Raw genomic sequence first — 25,673 nt, 5'->3', positions numbered from 1 at the left:
ACATACAATAATTTTGAGCCACAAGATGTGGCTTCCTCCTTCCGCTCGTTCTACAGTCGGCTAAATTTCAATTAAACAAATAAAAAACAAAAAGCATTCATACCGCAGAAAATAAAATTCACCCCGTCGATTTGATGGACACCTCAGCATTATGTGTGGCGCCCTCCCTCTCTTGGGGTGCAGTACTATGATGCACTCAAATCCCCAGAACTGAGCTACTTTAGTCAATCCTCTTTGGCTCCGCCTCCAGCAATAAGTACCACGAGTACCAAACCACTATTACCACAATTACCACCAATACAGCTGACTTCAGTAAACTTCGGCTTTTGCTAGCGCTTGCTCACACCTACTCTGACACCTACACTTTTATCGCGAAAAAAGAAAAAAAAAGAAAAAAAAGAGAGAGAAATCACCCACATTATGAGACCACAGATTTGTAGGTGAGCAGTAGAAGTAGTGAAGTAGTGGAAGACAAGCACACAGTGGAGTTTATTAAATCAAGGATGTCACCGTGATGTCACGGATACATTGACGGAAGTTAACGGAGAATTAATCCGCTGTTTATCATCCATATTTGTGCATCATGAGGGACTCGGTGACGTTATAATCAACAAGCAATAATGCCAGGGTGAGTTGATGAATACAATCGAAGGATTGTCTCGAAAGCAGGGCATTCTGCTTATTTTCGTTTTTATTTTTGGTCGTAAACCTCAGGGGTATTGACTCAAGAGCGTTGAGACCAACGCAGAGAAGTTGCAAAGGTTATTGGAATATTGGGGACAGGGTTGGGGGTCAATTACAAGTTCAAACCTCATTGAGTGCTTATACTCCTTATTCAGATGTCGAACTGTGACAGAAAGGAGGGAAATCAGACTGCGATCGACTATGATCGCCAGTTCCAGGAGGATTTGGAACGTGCACAGGCCCTCAGCCTCGAGAGCCTGGCACTGGAGAAATTTAAAATGCAGAAACAACAGTTAGAATGCAACAGTTTTGTAAGGAGAGCTTTGGCAGCCAGTGATTACAGTTCCAGGAGTCATGGGGATGGAGACCTTGCATCGCAGACTGCTGACAGGTAAATTTCATTGGTTGATTGTTTTGTTATCGTCGGAGCTGCGTTGCACTTTTTCAGTCATTTCTACATCGTGGAAAAGCTCTTGAATAATAATGACAACTCAATTGTCTCAATGCTCCATTTTGTTCACAATTTTTCACTGATTGACAACAGAATTTGTGAGGTATAGTGGTTAAGACGTAAAGGGCGAGTGAATTTAATCTCTAGATGAGGTTTCGACGAATGCCTCGGAAACTCAAGGCGATGGACTCATTTTCCTTTTGATTTTTTTACTTTAAAAAAGAAATTTGATTGAAAAATCGGTGGATAAAATTATCACTGTTGGAATATTCGAGTACAGATCTTTCATTGTTCTACAACAGTCACTTGATCCCAACTTATGATATTCTGGGAAATAGCTTTGCTAAGGGAATAATTTACGATCGGTTGTACTCCGCATTGCCAGGGGTTTAATCCTAAACACATGTTAAAATTTTAACAAAGAACTGTGTCCCTTTTTGACGCATACAATTGTTTTTCTGCTTTTCATTTCCCTGAGAGAGTTTTCCTTTTGTCATAGCTTTTAGTCTCTGAACGGTCCTCCAGTTAAGACGCCCCTTTCTCGTCCTAATAAAGAATATTTTATAGTCTTCCATATATAGTGTTACATCTATATTCCCATACTCACAATTTACAGTTCAAATCTTCTTACGGAATTTTCTAAATTGAATTGCTGAACCAATTTTCATGACTTGGAATAATTAAGATGACGACTTGAAAAAAAATGTTCAGGTTTCTTCTAAATTCAATTTAATCAAAATGATTAAACAGTCAATTCTTAGACAGTTCCACAACTACATAAAGAATTCTACCACTTTACTTAATTATTCATGATGAATTATTCATACGTCGTTAGAGAGGTTGCATCATTCTTAAAAATCACTCGCTATTTTTCATATTCCTCGTTCCATAATCATTTCATTCAAGTTTAAAGGTAAATGGTAGATCGTATTAATTCAATATACAACGGAAAAAGACCACAGTTCTCGATAATTCCATCAATAATTAATTTCACAAAGTGAATCCTTCCTACAACGAGTGTTTACTGATTATCAATTGAAATTCACTCGAATTGATACAATGGTTTTCATTGAAATTTACACATTTATTTGATTTTTTCGATGCAGATTTTCACTGAGAAGTCGTCCGAGACCAGGGGGCAGTCAGCCAAAAAATGCTGCAATAATAGCTCCACCACCGCCAGTCCCCTGTCGCCGGAATTCAACAACAGCAGTGGCAGCATGTAGTGCAACAACAGATTTAATAAACTTCACGAGTCCAATAAAACATGATCCAAGCGTGGAGGAATACTGCAGCATTCCACCACCAGCACCACCTCCAAAGGCACCAATCGAACCACGATGGGACAATCATCCAGCTCTCATGAGGAGAACCTCGAGGGTAACGAGGAGTAATAGTTCAGCAGCTTCATATCAGACACGTGACTTACGTTATCACTCACCATCACCTGGACCACATCCATCAACAGCACCATGCACACCCGGTACACCGGGTATCAGTCCTGTCATGTCCAGAGCATGCGTCAATCCCCACGTACCTGATGTCATTCCTCAGGTATTGTTTTCCCCTTCCTCACCCATCGTTTCAGGCTTATCTAATATTTCTTAGTTTGTGTTAAGAATGTTTGTTCTATTCCAGCCTGCTTGGAATTTTTTTAATCTTTCCAACTGTTTTCTCACTCAGGTATTTTACTGTTGGGACTTTGGGGTTTATACTTTGCACTTTGTTTGTTCAAACTGAAATTGTGAAACTTGAGGTACCAGGGAATTATTTGAGAGACTCTCGTTTTTGCTGACTATTTTATTTCATTGATGGTTGAATATTGAAGATATTAAAACGATCACAAAATCGAAATACCAACACAATATATGTAAAAAATCATCAAGACCCGGAGACCAATTTAATATCTTTCTAGGAGGAATGTGAATTTAATACAATTTGGTCCCATAAGGCAATGTATTTTTTGATTATTTCTTTTTCACAAAAAGTTTCCACAACTAAAGATTAGATAAGATACCACAACGAGAGATAAAAAAAATCAATAATAAATGATTAGCGAATGGGTCCTGCAATCGATTTATACATGGAAAAAGATTTTAGTGAATCGCGGAATTTTTAGCAATTACCCGCCAACTGATTGGATGGATCCTCTTGCTAGTAATAAATAAATGAATAAATTGATAAGAAATTTCTTCGAGTAAATATAAAAATACTATTTTTCAGATTCCCCCCCTGCCAATGAACTACCGTCCAACGCCTCCGCCCCCGAAGTTCGCAATAGACGAGGGTCAACTAAGTGTCCTCAAGGTTATTGAGAAGAAGCCGAACAACAATCTGATCGACTTGACGGCCTTCGAAACAGTTGAGGAGCGTTCAAACGTCCGAGTGAGTGTTCTGGAGGCGTTCGACCCTCTACTCGTAAAGACTGAAGACTCCTTGAGCAATCATCCCCCACAACCAAAAGAAGAAGCGAGCAGTCAGATAGAGGGTTCTGTCTACGATCCCTTTGATCCCTTCGACTACATGTACAGCACAAATGAGAGTGTCAGCTCGGATCCAGTGTATGTCGCCGTCGAGAGGACGGCCAAGTCCCCGGGGGCATCTCCTGCAGCTCCTCCACTGCCCCCGAGGAATTCCTCGGCCTGGAATACTATTGAGCGTCGTCGAACGTCTCTAGATCGTCGCCAAAAACGTCAAACACGTCTGTACGAGAATGTCCAGGTCAGGATTGAACGATTTTTTTGCAATATTCTCTCATTTCTCATTTATTGTATTTCATTTGCAAGTTCTCTGCAATTAATAATGAATTTTACAGTATTCATGTTGATTAAATGATCATTTTGTTTTGGTATTTGGTGTTTAGGTGGTGAAAACGAGGGCGTCCCTCCATGACTGCGACCTGAAAGCATTCCACCAGATGATCAAGTCAGTGAGGAGTGAATTCCTGTTCAATGACCCGAGCACGAACATGGGGTACGTGACGAGTCCAATGATGGAGAACCTGTATCCTGAAGGGACCTCCATAAAACTAGTCGTTCACCCTCAACTACCGGACAGTACTGACTCCCTGCCCTCGATTTCTTTCACTTGTGACGTGACCTGTAGCGTCGAGCACGTAATCTTCAATGTGGCGTGCTCCCTGGAGGACGAGGATACAGTGATCGCCGAGAAGTATTGCCTGAGGGTGTGGGGTCTGGCTGAGTACTTGGCCCCTAATACCACATTGGCTAATTACGAGTACATTCACCAGTGCATCAAACTGGAGAAGGACATCGAGCTCGCCATTATGACGAGGGGACAGATGAAAAAGTCGATAGCGCGAACCCTTCAGGATGATAATAGAGAGCAGTGTATCGAGTTGGAGGAGATTCTACCAAACGAGCCAAACGAGCCAATATCTTATGACAGTCTGGTGATTCTCTTGGAGACAGTGGAGAAGGAGATGGAGAGGGTAGAGACTGCTGCCCTGCAGCTAGCCACTTCCAACCACAGCTCGAGTCTCCTCCCCCAGCTTCAACCCAGAGGTGTAATTCAGGCAGTCAAGGCAGTCTGTACCCTCATGGGAAATATTGAGACTTGTGAGATAACTGAGGCAGTCGATAACTTTACAAACGCTTGTTGTCAATTTCTTCCACAAGTTCACACTGCTCACATCGAGTGCAAAAAACCAGAAGTCCTCCACGAAGATGGGGACTACTCAGTCGTCACCTTGAGGACGAAATTCCCGGAAGTTCTCGCTTCTCACTGCCACAAAATCAGAGACGCTGTCCAGGACCTAGTGGAAACATACTGTCATGCCTTCAGGGTGGACTTTCAGTTGAGCACTCGAGGAGAATTTCCAACCAATACTGTTGTCTCCTCAGAAGTTCTCGACACGGTTCTTGTTCGAGTTGGAGCTCTGCACAGGCTCCCTAGTACGTGGAAGCATGACGATTACATTGTGGCAGCTCAGCTGTTCCATGGAACGAGACCTGTGGGCAATCCTGTCTTGTCAGAGCCTATGATAGTCACTAATAACTTTTACTCTAGAATTTTATTCAACACCTGGTTGGAGTTCAGGGGAATCAGTGTGTGCCAGGTACCGAGGGAGGCTAGGCTGGTGCTTGTGATCTATGGGAGGACTGTCCAACCAACTGAGCATGAGTCAAACTCCAATGGCAGCTCGATGCAGAAGGAGGAGCTCGGCTGGGGTGCCATCCAGTTTTTCGATTACGATGGAGTGATGAGTCAAGGAAGTTATTTCTTATCGCTGTGGCCTGCTGTCGCTGACAAACGTCTCGGGCCCGCACCAGCTCCTGGTATCCATCCCTACGGTGAAACCAACCCCATAATTGGCCTGGAATTGCCTGATTATGGAGGCAAGGTCCTCTTTCCTACTGAACTTCGTGACCACGATGTTGAATCCTTGGACATCAACTCGTTGGATCAGAATACCAAGGAGCTTCTCATCGATATCACCCAACAGGACACCTTCTCCAGGCCACCGATAGACGAGAGGGAGATCCTGTGGGAAAAACGTCACTATCTCCACGACATACCAGAGGCTCTCCCCAAAGTCCTTCTTGCTGCCCACAGCTGGGACTGGGCTTGTCTCCCTGATCTCCACGCATCTTTGAGGACCTGGAGTCCTCTACCCCCTGTTCAAGCCCTCCAGCTTCTTCTCCCTTGTTTTCCTGATATTAATGTCAGAGAAATGGCTGTGGGGTGGATAAAGGAGCTCAGCAACGACGAACTCGTTGACTATCTGCCCCAGCTACTACAGGCCCTCAAGCACGAGACGTATGAGGCTTCTCCACTCGCCAGGTTCCTTCTGGAAAGGGCCTTGCTCTCTCCCAGGGTCGCTCATCATATTTACTGGTTGCTCAATCAGGCTCTGCCAGGACAGAGCCCCCAGAACTCGGAGAGCTCTCCTGAGGATGACAAGACCGTTGGATCCATGAGGTACCAGAGACGACTACAGCTGATGCTGAGGGCACTACTAGCTGTTATCGGTGAGGGCCTCAGGAATAGCTTTCTCAGTCAGCAGTGTCTTGTTAAGAACTTGAATGAAGTTGCTGAGAACATAAAGGTTACCAAGGAGTCCCTGAGGATGGATGCTCTCAAGGTGGACCTTCAGAATATCGACTGTCAGCTGACTGAAGACGAGGGCGTCTGTCTTCCACTATCGCCCAGCAGACTTGCCTTCGGAATCAACGTTCAAACCTGCTCGTATTTTCCCTCGTTCACACTCCCACTTAAGATCAATTTTGTGGGCTGCGATGGCGTTCCCAGTCCTGCTATTTTCAAGGTCGGCGACGACCTCCAGCAGGACATGCTGACTCTGCAGATGGTCAGGATTATGGATAAACTATGGCTTAAGGAAGGACTCGATCTAAAAATGGTGACTTTTGCTTGTGTACCCACTGGCAGCAAGAGGGGCATTATTGAGATGGTCACAAATGCAGAAACGCTTAGGAAGATTCAGGTGGAGTTTGGCCTCACTGGCTCCTTCAAGGATAGACCCATTGCTGAGTGGCTCGCTAAGCACAATCCATCTGAGTTGGAGTACGAGAGGGCTGTGGAAAATTTTACAGCCTCTTGCGCTGGCTACAGTGTGGCCACTTATATTCTTGGCATTTGTGACAGGCATAATGATAATATCATGCTCAAGACATCTGGACATCTCTTTCATATTGACTTTGGAAAATTTTTGGGTGATGCCCAGATGTTTGGCAATTTTAAAAGGTCAGTTTCTATTTATTTTTATTGTAAAAATTTCGATGATTTATTAATCAATTATTTGAAGAAGATTTACAGGCGAATTTTACTTATTGATTATTTACTGGCATTTCAGGGATCGTACCCCGTTTGTGCTTACCTCAGACATGGCGTACGTGATAAATAGCGGGGACAAACCATCAGCAAAATTCCACAATTTCGTTGACCTCTGCTGCCAGGCCTTCAACATCGTTCGAAAGCATGGCAACCTGATCCTCCACCTGTTCGGCTTGGTAAATAAAATAATTTTTGTCATATTTAGTCAACCTAATGCGAAAAATGTCATACTTTAATTCGAACAAATCGCAAGCATTCCCACGACAGCATAAAATATTCTCTTCTTCCTCTCAATATCGCTTCCCAGGAAAAAATCAATCGTCAGTTACCCGTGGCTTTCCAACAATTCATGAAGATCAATCAAACTCCAATGGAATTCTTTCCTTATCCTCATTGACAATTTAATTGTAGAATTCCCAGTATATTTCATCTTCTGTCTCATTTGATCAGTAATTTAATGAATCTATAATGAGATTTATTACGTTATCCTCATCGAGTGAAAAATGTTTTCCTTATTTATCACTCTGAGATATTATGAGCTACGAGACCACAACGGAAGAAACATCCTGTCGTGTTATCAGAAAGTAGACCGCTATCATCGTCCTCTCAGGGGCCCAGTGCGATGGGAGTTTCTAGTTAATTAGTTTCACTATCTTGAGCTCTGGCACTGCGGTGATATGTAATGAAATTTGTTACAACTAGAAGCGACTGATGAAAGAAATAGCCTTCTCGTAATTCCAAATATAACGTTGTGTCGACATAATTCGAGTGAATACTCCAGATAAAGTGAACGCAATGGAGAATTTGTTGAGGGAAAAGATGAATGAAAATTCCCATGGGAATGATATCCGTGTTGCGAGAAAATTGAGCGATATTGAGATGAAGGAGACGGTGAATAGACTCAGGATGAATGAGTACACAAATACTCCACAGATGACCTCTTCGGGAATTTCTGGTGTCACCATGGATGCGGTCAGCTACGTGCAGAAGGCTTTGCTACCTGGACAAACGAATCCTGAAGCTGCAGCCACCTTCGCCAGGATGATCGAGAGCTCCCTCAAAAGTTGGTTCACTCAGTTCAATTTCTTCCTTCATAATCTCGCGCAGCTGAGGTTCACTGGAGATCAGAGCGACGGTGAACTCCTCTCATTTGTCCCGAGAACGTACACGTAAGTCTGTTAATAATATTTTCAACGGTTTCTTGATGAAACATTTACCGATATTTTCTCATTTCCAATTTTTTAAATACACATTTCTGAGAAATGGTTGATGAAATTGATGAGGAAAAAATACAATTTTAAAATTTCATTATTCATTAATGTCCCACAAAGTTTTATCACTGTGGAAGACATTTTCTATCTTCTCAGTAAACTTTTTGCAAAAATTCACAAAACTTTGGAAAAATTTCGAAAGGTAAACGCAAGATTAGAAAAATTTATGAGTCATTGAATAATGACGAAAACGGTATAGTTTAAAATTAAAACGGTGTATTTTTTAACATTAATTTAATCGAGGGTTTCCAGAAATGTATAAAGAATAAAAAATGAGAAGATATCGGCGATAACTCCTTAATGTTTCGCCAGTGCAATATATTATTATAATTCATTAGGACAGAAAAAAAAAATTACACCTAGATTCGCGTTTTTCTGTAGATCTTATTCTCTTCTACAAAAAATATAATTGAGAATATTCACCAGCTTCAATAGATTCGAGATATAATATAATAAAAGAGAGTGTGGAAGCAGTTGAATTGAACTCATTCAACTTGAAATTATTTTGGTTGAGCTTTGATTGTTTACGAGTTGAATTTCACTCTGTGTTTCATCTTTCGTCAACAGAATGCAACAGGAAGGACAGTTGACCAGTGTCCAAGTCCATGGATATCAAAAGAGATATGATCCAGAGAAATATTACATGTATATACTGCGTATTCAGAGAAAAGGACAGGCTGACCCCACGTACCTCTTCAGGTCGTACAAGGAGTTCTGCGAATTCTATCAGAAGCTCTGCATTCATTTTCCCCTCGCCAAAGTAGCAAGGTAATTAGTTTTATTGTTATAAGGAGATTACACCGACTTTTCCACTCATTCGAGTCGTTCGATTTATTTTAATTTAGTAAACTCGGTTTTTGCATGTGTAGAGAGGAGACTACACACTGAGAAATAAATTTTTGTATTTCCTCCCAGAATCAACAATTCTTGGAATCCTAAATGTTTCACTTCACACTATTCAAAAAATTACTGAATCGTCTGCAAAATCAGACTTCCAGCAAGAAAAAATGTACGCGCCTTCAAGATTTCTTGTAAATTCAAGAAAAATCCTGATTTCCCACAATTTCTATGAAATTTCATAGAATAGTTCAATTGTAATTTACCCTTTCCACCGATAAAAAAAAACAGAATTTTCACTGAAACTGGCACTTGGTTGACATTTCAAGGTGAAAAACCGGAGTCCTCAGTAGTTAATTATGACTACTGACAAGTTTTCGATGAATATCTCAGAATCTAGAAAAGGTATTAAAATTTTTATTATAACCTTTTTTATGGAACTAATTGAGTGCTACAACAAATGTTATGACAAAAATTCCGCTATCGTCCTTAGATTCACAGGTATTGCTCAAAAACTCAACTGAGAGATAAGTTAACTTATTTCCCTTTACCACTTCTTCACAGAATTTATTAACAATATGGCAAAAATCCAGTAGAATAGTATTAAATAACAAATTCCCTGGCCCCAGAACTGCCATTCTTCCTCGGAGCATCACCAGGTTTTGGTGCTGCTTTCTTCTTTCTGACAGCTTTCTTCGTCGTGTCCTCTATCTGCTTTTCCCTCAAGATTTCCACCGATGCTCTCGGCAATTTGAAACCACCCACACCTTCCTCGCTGGATGCACTACTTCGTCTATATTCCGATGATTGCAATGCTGTGGGATTTTGGGATTGTACGGGGACTTGAGGCGGTGCCACAGGCACAGCAACTGGTCTGGGTTTTTGTACAAGCGTCGGAGGAGGTGGCCAAATGGCGCCATCGAAATTCGATACTGACCGATAGAAACCTGGAACACCCGGGGAATTGTGAGTCGTCGGCTTGTCCAGGGCGATTCGAGCACGAAACCATTTCAGTCCCATTTTTTTACTGAAAAGAAAGAACGAAAAATCTTTTTTACGAGTGGAATTCGCTGTCAAATATCATGAGACCATTATTGCTGATTTCATGTGATTACAAATGATTTCACATCATTTCAGGACTGATTTCATATAATTTTAATTGAGTAACCCAGTGATTTCGTCAATGAATAACCCCTCGCTTCGTTAATTTTATTCAGTGCTCATTCAAAAAAGAATCCAATTATTATTATCATCACTCTCTCGTCTGTTAGATTGTAGAACGAAATTATATTTAATATTAAGGGATGATACTGACACTATTTTTAATATAAAAAGAGAGAATCGGTTGATCTATACCTGACAGGAGTACGATTCGATGTGGTGCGATATGAAAGCAGGGAATAATTCCATTTATCTAATTCTTTATCATAAAACTCCTTGACACAATGAATTGATACACTGACATCTCCAGGATGACTCACTCATACGCACTTGTGCTATCGTAAATTTTATAGAGTTGGCTATCTCGCAGGTTTAGATCAGCTCGAGATTACGATGAGACGTTGGTCTCTAGGCACAATTTTTCCACGTCGATTACTCATTCAACCTAATCCTAAATCACGATCTCGAGTTTTGGTCAATGTTCTTGATGTTTGTTTGGAATTTTCAGTTTACCGAGTGGCATGAGTGTGGGCCGATCGAATATCAAACAAGTTGCTGACAAGAGGCGAGCTGATATCGAAAAATTTCTGCTCAGTCTTTTCAAAATGGCACCTGAGATATCTCAGAGCGACCTTGTATACACTTTCTTCCATCCACTTCTGCGGGATCAACAAAATGCTGACATTCATCTACGAAAAGTTAAAGGTATTCACTTATTTCAATTTCTAATTCTTCGTGCACTTAGTGACACGTACACTTGTGGCTTTGTCGGATTATCTGGAAATATTTATAAATCTGAGAGGGATAGTCATGTTTATTGTCAAGATTTCCTTTGTGAAGGGGAATGAGAGCTGAGACGGGGTTCTCACTCGAATTTTCTATCTCTCTTAGGTTTTTAAATGTGTCGAGAATTCGAAAATTAGCTAAATCAACTTTTCACCCTTTACCTCTTCTAATTATGCATGAATTTCCCATGTCCATGTCCAATGTTCATAAAAAAATTATTCTCTTTTTGCATACAGTATCAGGTTTTTACGATTTGTATCCATATAGTGCCTTGTACTTACGGTTAATCTATTAAATACAATCTCAAGTTTTTTTTGAGTCTTTTGACAATTTGGTAATCGGATTGCCCCGAAAAAACTGACTCCCAAAATGTTATGATGGTGCAATCATTTTCCTGAGTTTTTTCTAAGCTCATCAAAAAGTTTTTTCTAAGCTCATAAAAAATTCATAGAACTGAATGTTTATGGATTTTTTTTCATTTTTCAGTGGGAAACTGGTGGGCAGAGAGAAAAATCCTAGAGAACGTGCAGTGTGGTCAAATAAAAATATCTCTTCACTATACTCGTGGGACTTTATCAGTGATGATCCACCATGCCCGAGGTTTGCCAAAGGTTGCCAACGCTCAAGAGCCCAACACCTACGTCAAAGTTTACCTCAAACCTGACCCTACGAAGGCAACCAAAAGGAAAACCAAAGTCGTCAAGAAGAACTGCCATCCATCGTTCATGGAAATGGTGAGACTTCTTCCTCCTGCGCGAATTGTTTTCCTCCATGAATGATTTTCCTCATTATTTTCCTCGTTTTCAGTTGGAGTACAGAATGCCTCTGGAGGTGATCCAGGATCGGGCCCTGGAAGCGACAATTTGGAACCACGACACACTCCAGGAGAATGAATTCCTCGGGGGAATTCACCTCCCCTTGTCACACCTCGATTTAACTAGAGAAACCATCGAGTGGTTTCCCCTAGGGAGCCTCAGATGAATACACTGAGAAAAAAATTACTTTTTCCAAAAAAGATTTATTGAAACAAGAAAATTTCCCCCTGTTAATATTTAAGGATGTTCGACACTGAAATGGAGTACATCCAGACAAATATTTGGGGAGACGAAAAATTGAAATCGGTTGGATAGTTTTCGAGATATTGCAACGAACGGTTCAGAATCAAATGGCAATTTATGAAAAATGGCTGGACCGATCAAGCAGAATTTTGGCACAGGCTAAGTCCTCAGTAATGCCTAGAATTTGCCGAAATTTCAGGTTCATCGAAAAAATACTAGCTATTTATTTCTTCAATTGGGTAAAAGAGTGGGCGAAGTTGACCATGCGCACACACACATGGTGTTTCAAATTTTGTATTTTTACGTTTCTAATAATTTTACATAATTTCCAAGAAAAATTAGGAAACTCGAAGATCGGATTACAAAGCTTCCGTTTGGAAGCAAGAAAGAGAACTTTGGGGGAAAGAGTGTAGAACATCCTTGAAATTATCAACTAAACATTGTATTGTCCATGAGAGAACGAAATGATTGGTCAAGACAGAATGAAAAATTTTCGAGTAAAATTACCCTTTATTCCTGGACATTTCCCTCCGCACACGTTCCACGTTTTTTTCACTGAGATTATTTCTTAACGAATTACCTAATTAAGCAATTAATCGGAAGATTAATTACTCAATTAGTTAACCGATTAATTGATTAATTATCCGAAATATTTGAATCCTTTCCGTGAAAAGTATTTTTTTTTCTCAGTGTAGATTAATTGGCGTCTAAACGCACAAATTGAAGATGCTTTCACAAACTAGAAGTCTTGGAGAAATTTTGATGGATTTTAATTAATGAATTTTTATGTAATCACTTGGGTCCAGTGATTGTTTTTTTTTCTTTGTGACTCTAAGATGATCGATAATGAATCTAGAAATTGTGAACCAAAGTAAGGACCTAACTCTAGCTCTACAAGCGAAAGATTTTAACGATATTTACACGAATGTAGTTTGCTCTAATCATTGATTTAGTTTCTATTTTTTATGAGATTTTCACGCACTTGAAAGTTTTTAGATCCAATTCGATATGTACGGTATTCAAGATGAATGCGATTTTTGTATACGGTGTCAGGTTATTTCCTCCCTATTCGAGTATTTTTCGTTGATGTACTGTCCCGAACGAAGTGAAATTGTGATAAATATTTATACACGTTGTTACCACTTTAATCATGGTAATTTTTAACTATTGTAAATAAACTTGCATCTTTTTGCGTGGCTCTATGTTATAGCAATATTAATATTCCAAGGCAATAAGATGTTACGATGAAATTATATTTTCTTTTTCACTTTCTATAATTAAATAGAGAAATACCAAACGATATGATGTTTTTTTAAAGAACTTTAATCCCGAGATTCCCACAATTTCCGGTGATGTTTCCTAGAATTTTTCATAAATATTAGCAATTAGGAAAGTTAACGGATTTTTTGGAAATAACTTACCGTTCAAATGCATAAATAATAAAATAAAATATAAAATTGTTCAGGTCTCATGATAAATTTGAAAATTCAAATCAAAAACATGAATTTCAATTCCAAAAAAACAGTCACCCAAATAATTTGATCTCAAATTAAAATTCAGGATATTGAAGTTTTTAATAATTATTTATAAAAAAAGGAATGGCAATGAAAAAAAAACGAATAACTTGAAGTTATCGAAAAACTAAAGTCAATGTCAAATTCTTGTCACTTGTTCTATTTTTAGTAAAAATTGGCAAAATTTTATTTAAATTCGCTACCGAAAGAAAATTGACATCTGTAGAAAACCTGCGAAATCTGAATCATTCGACAGAAAATCGTCGTTATTCCCCCAGAAGACACGTAAGATCGATTCACAAGTCCGCCGACATTGGGCCAATATTGCTCGACAAATAGCTGGCAGAGGTAAAAAAAAACTCTTCGTCACTTGTCTCGGGTTCTGTAATCAATTTTCACTACATTGTAACAAGTACACACGCAGCCTACGACTTAAACACATTTATAATCTCTATCTTTCGAAAAAGTAACGAGTACCGCGCGCAACATTGTGGACTTTGGCACAGTTAAAACGCAGTCTCTCCGCGATCTTCTTCAGAGGTCAGAGCAGTAGTCCTCTAGATACCGTTGCATCAACACCAGGAGAAGTAAGGATGAGTGCAATAATTTCGATAGTCGACGGTGGATTTTCGACGCAATTATCGAGGCACGTGGGTGATAAGATAGACGGAGATCCCCTGTGGACAGCGCGTTTTCTGGCGACCCACCCTGAGGCTGTGCTGGCAACACACCTCGATTTCCTCAGGGCGGGTTCAGATATTATCTTGACGAATACTTATCAGGCCTCGGTGGAGGGGTACGCGGAGCATCTTGGAATGACAGAATCAGAGAGTCTGCATTTGATCCACAAGGCAGTGGAGCTTGCGGATGAGGCAGTAAGGATTTACATGGAAGAAAGAGGTACGATGGATTCCACGGGATCAAAGGATTGGCGACCCTTGATAGCAGGTTCCTGTGGTCCTTACGGTGCATCACTGCACGACGGTTCAGAGTACACGGGATCATATGCGTCGACGGTGACGAAGAGTTTCCTGAGGGAGTGGCACAGACCCAGGATCGAGGCCCTCATCAACAGTGGAGTTGATCTACTCGCCCTGGAGACGATTCCCTGCGCTATTGAGGCCGAGGCCCTTGTCGAACTCCTCAAAGAGTATCCCAGCACCAAAGCCTGGATGAGCTTCTCCTGTCGCACTGATGGAAAAAGGATTGTTGACGGGAGTGACTTCCGGAGGACCGCCATCGCTTCCTACAGGAGCGCAATTCCCGGCCAACTCGTCGCTGTCGGCATCAACTGCATCGCCCCAAGGCTCGCCGCTTCTTTCTTCCAAGGCATCAATCAGGGCGAACAGTCTGTACCACTTGTTCTTTATCCTAACAGCGGTGAGACCTACACTGTCGCCGAAGGCTGGAGAAAATACGGCAATGAGCCCCAGCTCGAGAACTTCATTCAGGAGTGGCTCGATCTCGGCGTCAGATACGTCGGCGGATGCTGCAGAACATACGCCAAAGATGTCACCAAGATAAAAGCCGAAGTCGAGGAGTGGCTCGAGAAGAAGAAGAGGGATCCTCAGTGTTGTTGATGATCATAAAAAGATTGCACTCCATTTTTAGTTGTTTTCTAGATTTAATTTTATGTGAATCGGGTAAATAGGATAAGTGCTGGCTTAACTTGAATTATCTGTAAACATCCTTGAAATAACATGAGATACAGAAATTTTTATAAATATTCTCATTGATATCTCATATCGGCGATATGCCAAATATGCAAAATCTGGGGATTTTTGAAAGACGATTTTTTATTCAGCAGCGAAGTGGTAAACTAGGATAAGTGCATTTTCTCAATATTTACAATATTAAAAAATGTTTAACTACGAGATCAATTGCGTGATTTACAACAGAAATAACGGATATTGTGATTGAGATTGGAAATTATGGGAATATTACCTAAATTACGAGTTTTTTCCTGCATTTTACGATTTGCTAATCTCGTAATAGATGATCTCAATGTGGTAAGTTTCTAGATTGAGATCATAAATTACGATTTTGAAGAGGTAATTTACGGGATTCCGGAATTACGAAATTACGAAATTACGAAATTAAAAAATTACAAAATTACGAAATTAAAAAATTACGAAATTACATAAATAATGTAATTTATGCTTTAAAAATAATAAACTCCAACGTATGAAGCCATAAATGACAAGAATTTTCAAGTTTTACATTTAAAAAAATTGTCACATGACTTCGTCTATTGACATTATCTCGGAATCAAGAGAGATATCGCATTTTTGCTCATGACCTTGTTTGTAAGTCTTATTAGTCTTATTGCGCTCTATAAAAAAGATATTTACAAAGATTTTAATATCTTTTGAGATATTTTTTGATTTTGAGATATCAGAATTTTTGTAGACATCTTTTGTGTACAGCGAAATGAGATAACGTAAGAGAAATTGTAATATTTCCCTAGCCGTAGATTTTCGACATTTTTTATAACTATCTTAGAATATTAATAGAAAAAATACCTCCAAAAACGATTATCTGGTCGTTGTAAATAACAAAATGGCAAGGCGTGATAAAATGGATTTATTATTCCATTCATCATCAGGTTTCCCTCCAGACTTTCGATTTAGACAATAAACAGACGACTTTTTCGATAGCTTATTATATCTCCTACTGACATCGATTTAATAATCAACGTTTAATAATATTAAAATCCGACTATTCGCTTTACCACTTCACCACTACCTTCCAAAATTTGGAATTCTAATTTCCAATATCTAGTTCTTTTGTGAATGATGAATTGACTAAAAAAGGTAATAATATTTTATAGATAAAATAGTGTAGAAAAACGAGATTCTACTCAATTTATCTATGCAATAGTCTTTTGCATTTGCTAATTTAGAATTTACTTGAAAAACAATTTAAAAAAAGCTGCGGCTCGCGAACAAAAGAGCCATAAATTTAGTGAAATAATATAAAAAAACTTCTTAATACAAAAAGGGGGATAGTTCCTAAAATAAGTCCTTAATTAATAAAAAATTAGATTCGACATATCTCACTTCACTAATTACTGAAATGTAAAAAAAAGTCTGACATCCGCTTCGAGTCCGGATAATGTTTCCTTACCAATCACCATTGAAGCCGTTGATATAATCCTCCAGGAGAGGGCGCATTCATCCTGACCAATCAGCATGTGTTATCTGTTTTCGTTTGTTCACCATCGATGTACGTCTTAACCGTTTTAACAGTCTCCACATTAATAACGAGAAATTGCATCATCTAGACCAATTACCCTACAATCAGAATAAAAAAGCAACGATGACAAAGGTCACGGTGTTAGACGGCAGTTTTTCAACACAAGTGTCTCAACATGTTGGAAAGAGTGCAGACGGGGATCCTCTGTGGACGGCGCGTTTCCTGGCAACCTACCCAGACGCTGTTGTATCAGCTCACCTCGATTTTTTACGAGCTGGTAGCGATATTATAGAGACTAATACCTATCAAGCCTCGGTGGAGGGCTTCAGCAAGTACCTCGGGATGAGTGAGACTGACAGTCTGGAGCTCATCCGGAAGGCTGTCGACCTCGCCACTCAGGCCGTCAACATGTACAAAGAAGAAATCGGGAGCAACGAGGAAGCTGTTAACAGGTGTTTTCATTTTTCTCTTCCTTCAACTCGGTCGACAAGTGGATCAAACGGATCTGTTGACTTGGAAATGGTTGAGACTCTTCTAGCCAAAAATCGTTTTTTTAATTTTTCTTGCAAATTGTTGATGGAAAAACGTTTGTTGACGTGAAAAAATAGTAATTTTTGCGTTTTGTCATTGTTAATGGCTCATAAAATTTCATGGTGCTGCCATAATTTTTATGAGTTTTTTGTACAGTTTGTGATTCTTTTTGGAAATTTGGAGGTCTTAAAGGAAGAGCTTTGTAAGTCATTAAATAGTGACAAAGGGCAGAAAGTTTATATTTTTTCACTCTTCTCTTTTCACTCCCATCGTGAGTTTGTCAAGAAAATTATCAGGCTTTTTCAAACAAATTATTGATCGCATTGACCTAAAATAATATCCGGTTTCCGCATTTTATCATTATCTAATGATTCCCAGATTATCATGACTCTAATAATTTGTTCTGCGTTTTTTCTGAATTCTTCAAAAACTCATAAAACTTTGGAGAAAAGACAGGAAAATGATTGCTCACTAATGAAAATTTATGACTCATTAGGTACTCGAATATCAATTAATTGCCTAATCACAATTTGTCTGATTTTAATTACTGATAAAGTCAATAATCCAGTTTAAGATTATTTGAATTCATCAGTTGTGTAATCAATTCATCGTCAGACATAATTGTTAACTATTTATATTATTAATGAATTCCAATCAAATTTCGAAGGTGCAGATAATCAATAGTACACCAACGTATTTCATTGAATTCGAATGCATATTTTCTGAAGATTAATGTGTTTCCCTAAAAAATAATGTTAATGAATTAATATTAAGGACGTGTGTATAATTATTTACTGTAATTATCAGATATCCATTAATTGCGGGATCGTGTGGACCATACGGGGCGAGTCTCCACGACGCGAGTGAATACACGGGTTCCTACGGGAAATGCGTGTCCAAGGAGTTGCTGAAGGAGTGGCACAGGCCGAGAATCCAGACTCTGATCAGAGCAGGGGTCGATCTCCTGGCCATCGAGACAATCCCCTGCGCCGAGGAGGCAGAGGTACTTGTCGAACTCCTCAAAGAGTTTCCAGATACAAAGGCCTGGCTATCGTTCTCCTCCTCGAACGATGGGAAGACCCTTGTCGATGGCTCCGATTTCAAGGAAGTGGCCCTCAACTGCTGGAGAAGGTCCAGACCCGGGCAGCTTGTCGCCGTGGGGATCAATTGTGTCGCTCCTCATTGTGTTAATGAATACCTTGAGGCCCTCAGGGCAACTCCCGAGGGCAAGCTCGTGCCTTTGATTGTTTACCCCAACAGCGGAGAGGTTTACGTGCCTGAGGAAGGCTGGAAGGGCGAAGCCAGGCTTGAGATTGAGAAATATATTCATCAGTGGCTTGATCGGGGTGTGCAGTACATTGGGGGGTGCTGTAGGGTCAGTGCCCTTGAGATTGCCAAGATCAGGGCCCAGGTCGAAAGCTGGCGCTCGCAGGAGAGGGAAACTTCACTTTGATTTTGGTTATTTGAGGGAATATTTGGGGTTTTTTTTCCTACATTTTTCAGGCCTCGGTGCGCACTGAAAAAATGTTTTTTTTCAAATTAATGTACTGGCTAGATTATCCCCAAATTTCAAAAACAAATATTTGTATCTTTTGGCGTGTGCCTGATAAATTTATTTAGCAAAAGCACTTTTTCGCTCAGAATCGATATTAAGGAAGTATTTCGAAAAGATCAGAATAATTATGTTGAGGAGTGGTAAACTAGGATAAGTGCATTTTTTTCGAGGCTAGTTTTTACCGAATAACTCGGACGTGAAGGGAGATAGCGATATTTTTGATAATGCATTTTTTGTAGAGAAAGGTGATCGCTATAAAAAAGTTAATTATCCAAATATCGATATTTCTGTTCAGTCCTGCTATATTTAGAAAAAACTCATCTCGAGAAAATGTGCACTTATCTTGCTTTACGACTTGGCTACTGAATTTGAGATTATCATTGAGGCCTGGGTGAATTATCTCAAAGACAAAGTTTTAGTTATCTAATTACTGCGCCAATCAATTATTTTTTTTCTGAAATGGTTATCTATTTTCCTGAAAAAAAAAACAATTAATTATCGGAGAAATTAGAAAAGTGAATTTCGGAGTAAATTATCTTTACGAGATATTCCATCGGAGCCTTAACCCGACTCCAAATAATAGCCTTTTGATAAAAAAGACTAGTGCCTATTTTACCGTATTATTTTCTACTCTGCTCGTTGACAAGATAATAATTTTTATTGCTGTAGGTTAGTGGAGTTAAATATTAATTACAAAGAAATGGAACGGCGATATCAATCAGTTTATATCATCTTTAACGTAATACAGTATTTCACTTCCAATCTCGCAGGAGGAATCTCCTACTTTCAGGGTGACAACGTTGGTGTCAGTATTTATGGAGAATACTGCGTTTGAGGGGATTTCAACCGTTCCTTTCAAGATGTCTTGGCTTGAGGGTATTGTCCTCGGTCCGAGAATTGGATCCTCGAAACGGTAAAGGAATATTGAGGATGAATCTGAAAGAAAAATTTTTATTCATCAGATATTCTTAATAAATGACTGAAGTAATTCAACTGATTTATCACGTTATCAATTAACAAGTAATATTTTTTTTAGATTCTGAGAAAAGTAGATTTAATTTTTAAAAAACATTTGTTATATCATTACATGATCATGAAGAATGGAATTAAAAAATTTATGGCATTAATCAATCGGCCACTGGTTCTGAAGAGAAAATTCAAATAAAAAACTCTTGATTACTTCTTTGAAATTGTTATTACAAATTTCGTTAAAAATTAATTTATAATTAATTAATTCACCTTTGAGTTGCCGGTTATCCTTGACGATTTTCCTAGCAATATCAGCTCCAGTGGTTCCTTCTGAAATTTTCACAAGCATACTGAACAATCCACTGCACTTCTGGGGATTGACAGCAGTGACAACGATCCCTGAAGTGCTGTCAAAACTGATGTATGGTGCTCCAGGACAACACTCCTCCCTCGTCTTCTCAGGGGCTTCATCCGTGAACTTGATTTCCAGATTGTCAAGGTCCAGGGTGCTCTTAAGGTACTCCAAGTTGCCCTGGAGTACCTCAACCTCGTCGAAGTCCAGGGTGAGATTGAGCGCAGCAATTCCCAGAGTCTCCATCTTCTCTCGTGTCGCCTGGACGAAGGGCATCGTCCTCTTCATGTACTTTTTCAATTCCTTCTTTTTTCCGAGCTCGACTGCAATCACCTTGTTATCTGGCATTGACTTTCCATTCTCCTTCCAGAGCTCCTTCATTGTCATTAATATGATACTCTGCCATGTGGGGAACGACTTCGCCACCCAAATGGTCCCAATATTCGGTTTCTCAATTGCCTCGGGCTTCCCTTTTCCTGACTTTTTCACAGTGCAATGGTTCTTCAGGAAGATCCTGAATGAGTGTGCCGCATCCATTAAGTACTGAGACGACTTGATAAGCACCTGATGGGAAAATATTACTTTACTATCCACTTGACAAGTGTTGCATGAAGATTATGTTTTATGTTTCTATTGGTTGAGCTTGGAAGTGACAATCCTGTTTTTTTTATTTAATTGTTTATTAAGTGGATGGGTCTCCACACCGCACAAACTTTTCTAAAAACGCTTGACACCAGTTTTACTTTCAGAATAGAACTAGATCTAGGATCACTGAAATAGAAATAGCAGCTGCTCCTCAAAATCGAATTTATTAATAAACCGCCGATTCATTTGAATTATATTTTTTTAATGAAACTATTTTAAAAACATGAATTTGGTTAAAGGAATATCGAACATGTCTAAAGGAAGAGAGAGAATGGCGATGGTAGCACTCACAAGAAAATGACAGAAGAACAATTGAACTCACCTCATCAACGACGCCTTCCTCGGGCCACCTGGCATCCAGGACACTGCCAAGTCCGATGATACCCCTGACAAACTCACAAACATGAGGGCAAATAGGTGCAAGCAAAACAGTCTGCACTTCGATATACTTCTTAAGGAGTCCCCCGTGCACTCCATCAATGGCCCCTAACAGCAAATACCTATCCCTGGCAGCCTGCAGCTCAAAAAACCCAGTCCTCAGAGCCTCCTTGAACACCATTCTCCTATAATTCTCTCCAGTCTCCCTGATCTTGAGATTCATTTCACTGACGAAAACTTTATCATTGAAAGTATTAGCCTCGCCGCTCCTGAAGTTCTTTGTACTCTCAGACACCTCCTTAACCCACTCAATGAACGTGTAGAGCCTGAGAATCCCAGCGTCAGCCATAGTCTCCACAAAATTGGCATCCTCGAGGGAATCCCCAGCATCAGCGAGACAAAGTCTCATGCCATCAGCTGAGAACTTGCTAACAGCTTCAGAAAGTGTCAGAAAGTTGCCATCAGACTTTGACATCTTGGCAGAATTCAACATAAGATGTCCATTGGCCCTGATGGCTCTGGGCCAGAGTTCTGGTTGATCCGGCCAAATGGCAGTGTGATTATAAATGAAGTAGGTCAGATGATTGGGGATGAGGTCTTTCCCAGAGACCCTGACATCCACGGGGTACCAATAAAGAAACTCTCTCCTCATCCTCTCCAGGGCTTCTGCCTTGATCTTGGTCGTTTTGGGTTTGGGCACCCCGAAGAAGACGTAGTCCCAGACTTCAGGGGTCATATCCTCAGGTCTCACCCCCAGAGCATTCTCCTTATTTCCCTTGAAGGTCCCTCCCTGAAGGAGATGAGCAATTGTATAATAAGCCATATAAATAGTAGAGTCTGAGAGGGACTCGATGAGCCAGGCGTCGTCCCAGGGGAGTCTGGTACCCAGTCCATAAGTCCTGGAGCACGCATGATCATGAAGCCAATCGAGAGTCGCCTGAAAGCCTCTCCTCGCTTCCTCGTGGAAGGTCTCAAGACTGGCGAGGCTCTTCTCCGCCTCCTTCCTCCACGAATGTTCCCCATAATTGAGATACCACTGATTGCAAAGAGCCACCACACACTCGTCATTCGATCTGGAGATAACTGTCTTTTCAGGTTCATAGTAAATAATCCCTCCTCCCTCCTCGATAATCTTTCCCTGAATGAGCTTCTTCACATCCTGGATTTTCTTCCCCTTGTGCTCACCGACGAGGAGGATTCCGTCGTAGAAACCCTTGAGGTATACCATCTCCTTGGCTTCTCGAAGCTTGATTTTGTCGTTTTGGGATTGAATTTTCAACTGATTGTAGACAGTGACTGCGGAGAGGTCACCGAATTCGGGGATGTTGAGGACAGGAATGGGATCGTAAGGCAGAACCATTTCGTCTTTGATCCCGTACTTCTCCCTGAGAGGTTGCTTTTTCTTGAGATCCATGAGCGCAGCATAGTCATCTGGAGAGTCACTGGGGACTGAGGTAACGATTCCCGTACCCTTGTCCTCGCTGATGGTCAACATTGGCAGAGTGTAGATGACCTGGTGTTTGGTGAGTGGAGCTTTAAGGGCGAGACCCATGATGTCCTGGCCCTTGAACTCCGCCAGCACGTCTAGCTGGCCTTCAGTCTTGGTGAAGCCCTGATAACTGAGGTTTCGAGCCGATCGACGAGTCGAGATGAAGACCTCGTCGTTGGTCAGAGTGTAGGCTATGTAGGGGATGTCTGGGTGGACCCAGCAGTTGGTTTGTCCGTACATGGTCTCCGGGCGAAGTGTCGCTGCCACCAGGAAGACCTTTCGAGATTTCAGGGCGGCAAGATAAGGGGGAAAAGGCTCCAGCACTTGCATTTTTATTAAGATGTACTCCTGGGGTCCGACACCCTCCCCCGAGGATCTGTCATGATCCATACATGGTTGATTGTCTTTGGGAGAGAATATCGTGTGGCGTTTACCGTATTTAACTTTATTTCGAGATTTTAAGTGACGAAACTGCCACTTGACAAAGGAATCGAAGAATGGATTAGCATCAGTCGTGATGAATGTTCGACGCCAGTCGATGTGCAGACCGATTGACTTGAGATCTTTCACCGCCAATGGTGGGAAATACTCGAGCCAGTAAGCGGGGGAACAAAATTTATAGATTTCCGATGCGTCCAGTCCCAGGGACTCCATTATCTGCCATTGGTATTTGGCTGCACCCGACTTCGCCACTGCTTTACTCTTTTTACTTTTTGATTTATCTTTTATTATTGGATCATCCGGAATCTCTTGATCATCCGAAGAGGCGTCGTGGGGAAACTTTGGGGGATTACCGTACAGCTCTATCTCGCGTGTCAATTTGTCTGCACACGCCTTGATCGGCATCCCCGTGCAGTGAAAACCAAACGGGAACAGCACTTTTTTACCCAGCAGCCGATTATAACGCACTGCGAACTGTCACAATGTCCTTTCAATTAATATCAATGAAAGATAAACATTTTTATCAATTACCCATTCTTTACGCGAAATGATAAACTAGGATAAATACATTTTTCTCGAGGAGAGCGTTTAATCAATATCGCGAAATTCAAGGAGATACCTTCATATTTACGTTCACTTTGTTATAAGTCAATTCTCTGTCAGGCTATTAGATTATTTTGATTTCGATTTATCAACGGAATTCCAAACCGTTGACACTGTGAGTCGTACTTCGCTCTCAAAATATCCACTTATCCTAGTTTACCTCTTCATTTGCTACTCCCATTGCACTTTACAAAAGGAATTCTTAGAACAATTCTATTCTGACTGGAGAATAGTTCAACTTCTAGCTCATATTATTGTTAAAAAAGAAGCTGACCTACCTCGCACTTGGATAAAGAAAAAGTGTGGCCAAGATGTAGTCGTCCATTCATGTAAGGAAAGGGAAAAGTTGCGAAGAACTTGTCATCCCTGGAGTGTCTAGGCGCAGTGGGTGCATCCTCTTCATAGACCTTCTGAGTTTCCCAGTTCAGCTGTATCTCACGCTCGATCTTCAGGAGGTACTCCACCTTGGAGCTGCCCTTCCTCTCAAAACCCTATCCCAACATTAAATCAAATCATCAATTTTTCATTTAACTTAACTGTAAATAACAATTATTAATTATTATTATTTAATTATCTTGGAGCGAAGTGGTAAACTCGAATGAGTACATTTTTTTCGACGCCAGTTTTTCGCCGGTATCTCGAAACGGAAGGTACATAGCGATTTTTTTGTAGAAACATTTTTTATAGAAAACGATGAGAGCTAGAAAAAATGTTTCTATAAAAATATCGTTATTTTCCTTCATTTCCGAGATATCCGCTAAAAGCTGGTCTCGAAAAAAATCTAATTATCCTAGTTTACCACTAGAACAGAATTAGTCGATTTATAAACTCTCAACTGGCGCCTCTAAATATAAAAAAACTTGAATAATGCCAAAAAATAACAAATAATAAAATACATCATTGAATAATGCTTATAATAATAAAAATGGTTGTGCTTTAACGATTTTTGTTTAAACTACATGTACTAATCGTGAAAAAATGAAAAAAATGATTTCCTCTTAAACCATCAATTTGACATTCAATCTATTAATGAATAAACAATTCTCAGCAAGATGCTCATATTTTTAGATAGTCATTCTGTGATCCGAGAAACTCATTCCGTACTGTTAATTGCTAGTACACCAATTTAAATAAAAATCCGTCCATCTTACCCCCGGCCCTCCTAAATTTTCAAAAAATTATTCTAAATTCTATTCAATTTTCCAGATAAATGCTGGGAATTCCCCACTACATTTTCAGGGTTAATGCAACATTTAAATGACAGAAAAAATTATTTAAAAAAACCATCTGGATGGTATTGAGGTTAGAATGTCATTTATCAGGTATTCTCTCACATGGTCAACTGTGATAATGAAAAATTAGTAGACATTAATACGTGGAATAGATTACAGAATAGTTTAAAGTTCATACCATAGTGTTTATTTATTTATTGGCAGCAGAATGCGGGACGAGTCAGCAATTGGCTCCGGATGCGATGAAAATGCCTCCGGTAAAGAGGACCTCCGGCTTGTGTATGACTTTCGAGTCTCCCCAACACAATCACATCTCCTCGTGGTTAGGAGAATCACCAATAATGTTAAAATTAAATACGTACCTGAATGAGCGTAAATAAAAACTACAGGAACATTAAAAAATACAATAAATAATCTAGTATCTTCTGATTTAAAATGACGTAGTAATTGATTATAGATAAATTGATTAGATACTCTTGTTTCCTCAATGAATAGTTCTTCGACAATTCCGGGAAATGTGACGAAATATCTGTCAATCTACCGTAATGCGGAAATGAGGAAATTCAGGGAAATTCAGGGAAAATACAGAGCAGTTATCGAGGTTTTTGTACGAATATTCTAATAAAATTGAATATTGAATTGTTAGTCAGTAATTAACTAGAGGAGAATAATAAATATTCTTCAAGGAAGAGATATTTGGTAACACC

General features: G+C 40.0%; 5 protein-coding genes across 7 annotated transcripts; 3 read left to right on the top strand and 2 right to left on the bottom strand.

Moving 5' to 3' along the window:
- The first annotated feature begins 280 nt into the window (after nucleotides 1-280).
- Nucleotides 281-13,364, top strand: Pi3K68D (phosphatidylinositol-4-phosphate 3-kinase catalytic subunit Pi3K68D). 2 transcript variants are annotated; one of them, XM_011299242.1, is made up of 11 exons: nucleotides 281-628; nucleotides 840-1,075; nucleotides 2,242-2,515; nucleotides 3,359-3,856; nucleotides 3,999-6,859; nucleotides 6,969-7,125; nucleotides 7,883-8,118; nucleotides 8,788-8,988; nucleotides 10,727-10,923; nucleotides 11,491-11,738; nucleotides 11,812-13,364. In XM_011299242.1, exons 2-11 carry the CDS (start codon nucleotides 840-842, stop codon nucleotides 11,983-11,985), a joined length of 5,082 nt encoding a protein of 1,693 aa, XP_011297544.1. In that variant the 5' UTR covers nucleotides 281-628; the 3' UTR covers nucleotides 11,986-13,364. The 2 variants fall into 2 exon arrangements, with proteins under 2 accessions (XP_011297544.1, XP_011297475.1); XM_011299173.1 differs by having other exon boundaries at nucleotides 2,242-2,689.
- LOC105262990 (uncharacterized) lies at nucleotides 9,005-14,129 on the bottom strand. Of its 2 annotated transcripts, XM_011298968.1 has the most exons (3): nucleotides 14,054-14,129; nucleotides 13,780-13,958; nucleotides 9,005-10,084 (listed from the first exon to the last, which is right to left on the bottom strand). In XM_011298968.1, exons 1-3 carry the CDS (start codon nucleotides 14,063-14,065, stop codon nucleotides 9,661-9,663), a joined length of 615 nt encoding a protein of 204 aa, XP_011297270.1. In that variant the 5' UTR covers nucleotides 14,066-14,129; the 3' UTR covers nucleotides 9,005-9,660. The 2 variants fall into 2 exon arrangements, with proteins under 2 accessions (XP_011297270.1, XP_011297352.1); XM_011299050.1 differs by lacking the exons at nucleotides 13,780-13,958; nucleotides 14,054-14,129 and adding an exon at nucleotides 10,414-10,809 and having other exon boundaries at nucleotides 9,009-10,084.
- LOC105263245 (homocysteine S-methyltransferase 2) lies at nucleotides 14,073-16,237 on the top strand. Its single transcript, XM_011299368.1, has one exon. It carries the CDS (start codon nucleotides 14,170-14,172, stop codon nucleotides 15,154-15,156), a length of 987 nt encoding a protein of 328 aa, XP_011297670.1. The 5' UTR covers nucleotides 14,073-14,169; the 3' UTR covers nucleotides 15,157-16,237.
- Nucleotides 16,238-16,608: 371 nt separating this feature from the next.
- On the top strand, nucleotides 16,609-19,345 carry LOC105274190 (homocysteine S-methyltransferase 2). The gene is made up of 2 exons (XM_011317140.1): nucleotides 16,609-17,223; nucleotides 18,110-19,345. The coding sequence occupies exons 1-2, from the start codon at nucleotides 16,895-16,897 to the stop codon at nucleotides 18,753-18,755; spliced, it is 975 nt and encodes a 324-aa protein (XP_011315442.1). The 5' UTR covers nucleotides 16,609-16,894; the 3' UTR covers nucleotides 18,756-19,345.
- On the bottom strand, nucleotides 19,328-25,232 carry LeuRS (Leucyl-tRNA synthetase). The gene is made up of 5 exons (XM_011298354.1): nucleotides 25,145-25,232; nucleotides 24,013-24,225; nucleotides 21,146-23,605; nucleotides 20,097-20,742; nucleotides 19,328-19,793 (listed from the first exon to the last, which is right to left on the bottom strand). The coding sequence occupies exons 1-5, from the start codon at nucleotides 25,145-25,147 to the stop codon at nucleotides 19,576-19,578; spliced, it is 3,540 nt and encodes a 1,179-aa protein (XP_011296656.1). The 5' UTR covers nucleotides 25,148-25,232; the 3' UTR covers nucleotides 19,328-19,575.
- Nucleotides 25,233-25,673: the final 441 nt, after the last annotated feature.

The sequence above is a fragment of the Fopius arisanus genome, unplaced genomic scaffold (assembly GCF_000806365.1).
Source record: "Fopius arisanus strain USDA-PBARC FA_bdor unplaced genomic scaffold, ASM80636v1 scaffold00001, whole genome shotgun sequence".
In the NCBI taxonomy this organism is placed as follows: Eukaryota; Metazoa; Arthropoda; class Insecta; order Hymenoptera; family Braconidae; genus Fopius; species Fopius arisanus.
The sequence above is the reverse complement of the archived record's forward strand: the minus strand, read 5'-3'. Positions and strand labels throughout refer to the sequence as shown.

Coding starts and splice junctions, on each gene's coding strand:
- Pi3K68D (XM_011299173.1), top strand. CDS start 840: ATGTCGAACTGTGACAGAAAGGAGGGAAATCAGACTGCGATCGACTAT. Junction 10,924..11,490: donor TCATCTACGAAAAGTTAAAG/GTATTCACTTAT, acceptor TTCATTTTTCAG/TGGGAAACTGGTGGGCAGAG. Junction 11,739..11,811: donor ATCCATCGTTCATGGAAATG/GTGAGACTTCTT, acceptor CCTCGTTTTCAG/TTGGAGTACAGAATGCCTCT.
- LOC105262990 (XM_011298968.1), bottom strand. Junction 10,085..13,779: donor CAGATGTCAATTTTCTTTCG/GTAGCGAATTTA, acceptor CTTTCTTTTCAG/TAAAAAAATGGGACTGAAAT.
- LOC105263245 (XM_011299368.1), top strand. CDS start 14,170: ATGAGTGCAATAATTTCGATAGTCGACGGTGGATTTTCGACGCAATTA.
- LOC105274190 (XM_011317140.1), top strand. CDS start 16,895: ATGACAAAGGTCACGGTGTTAGACGGCAGTTTTTCAACACAAGTGTCT. Junction 17,224..18,109: donor AACGAGGAAGCTGTTAACAG/GTGTTTTCATTT, acceptor TGTAATTATCAG/ATATCCATTAATTGCGGGAT.
- LeuRS (XM_011298354.1), bottom strand. Junction 23,606..24,012: donor TTTCTTTATCCAAGTGCGAG/GTAGGTCAGCTT, acceptor ACATTGTGACAG/TTCGCAGTGCGTTATAATCG. Junction 19,794..20,096: donor GGATAACCGGCAACTCAAAG/GTGAATTAATTA, acceptor TTTTTCTTTCAG/ATTCATCCTCAATATTCCTT.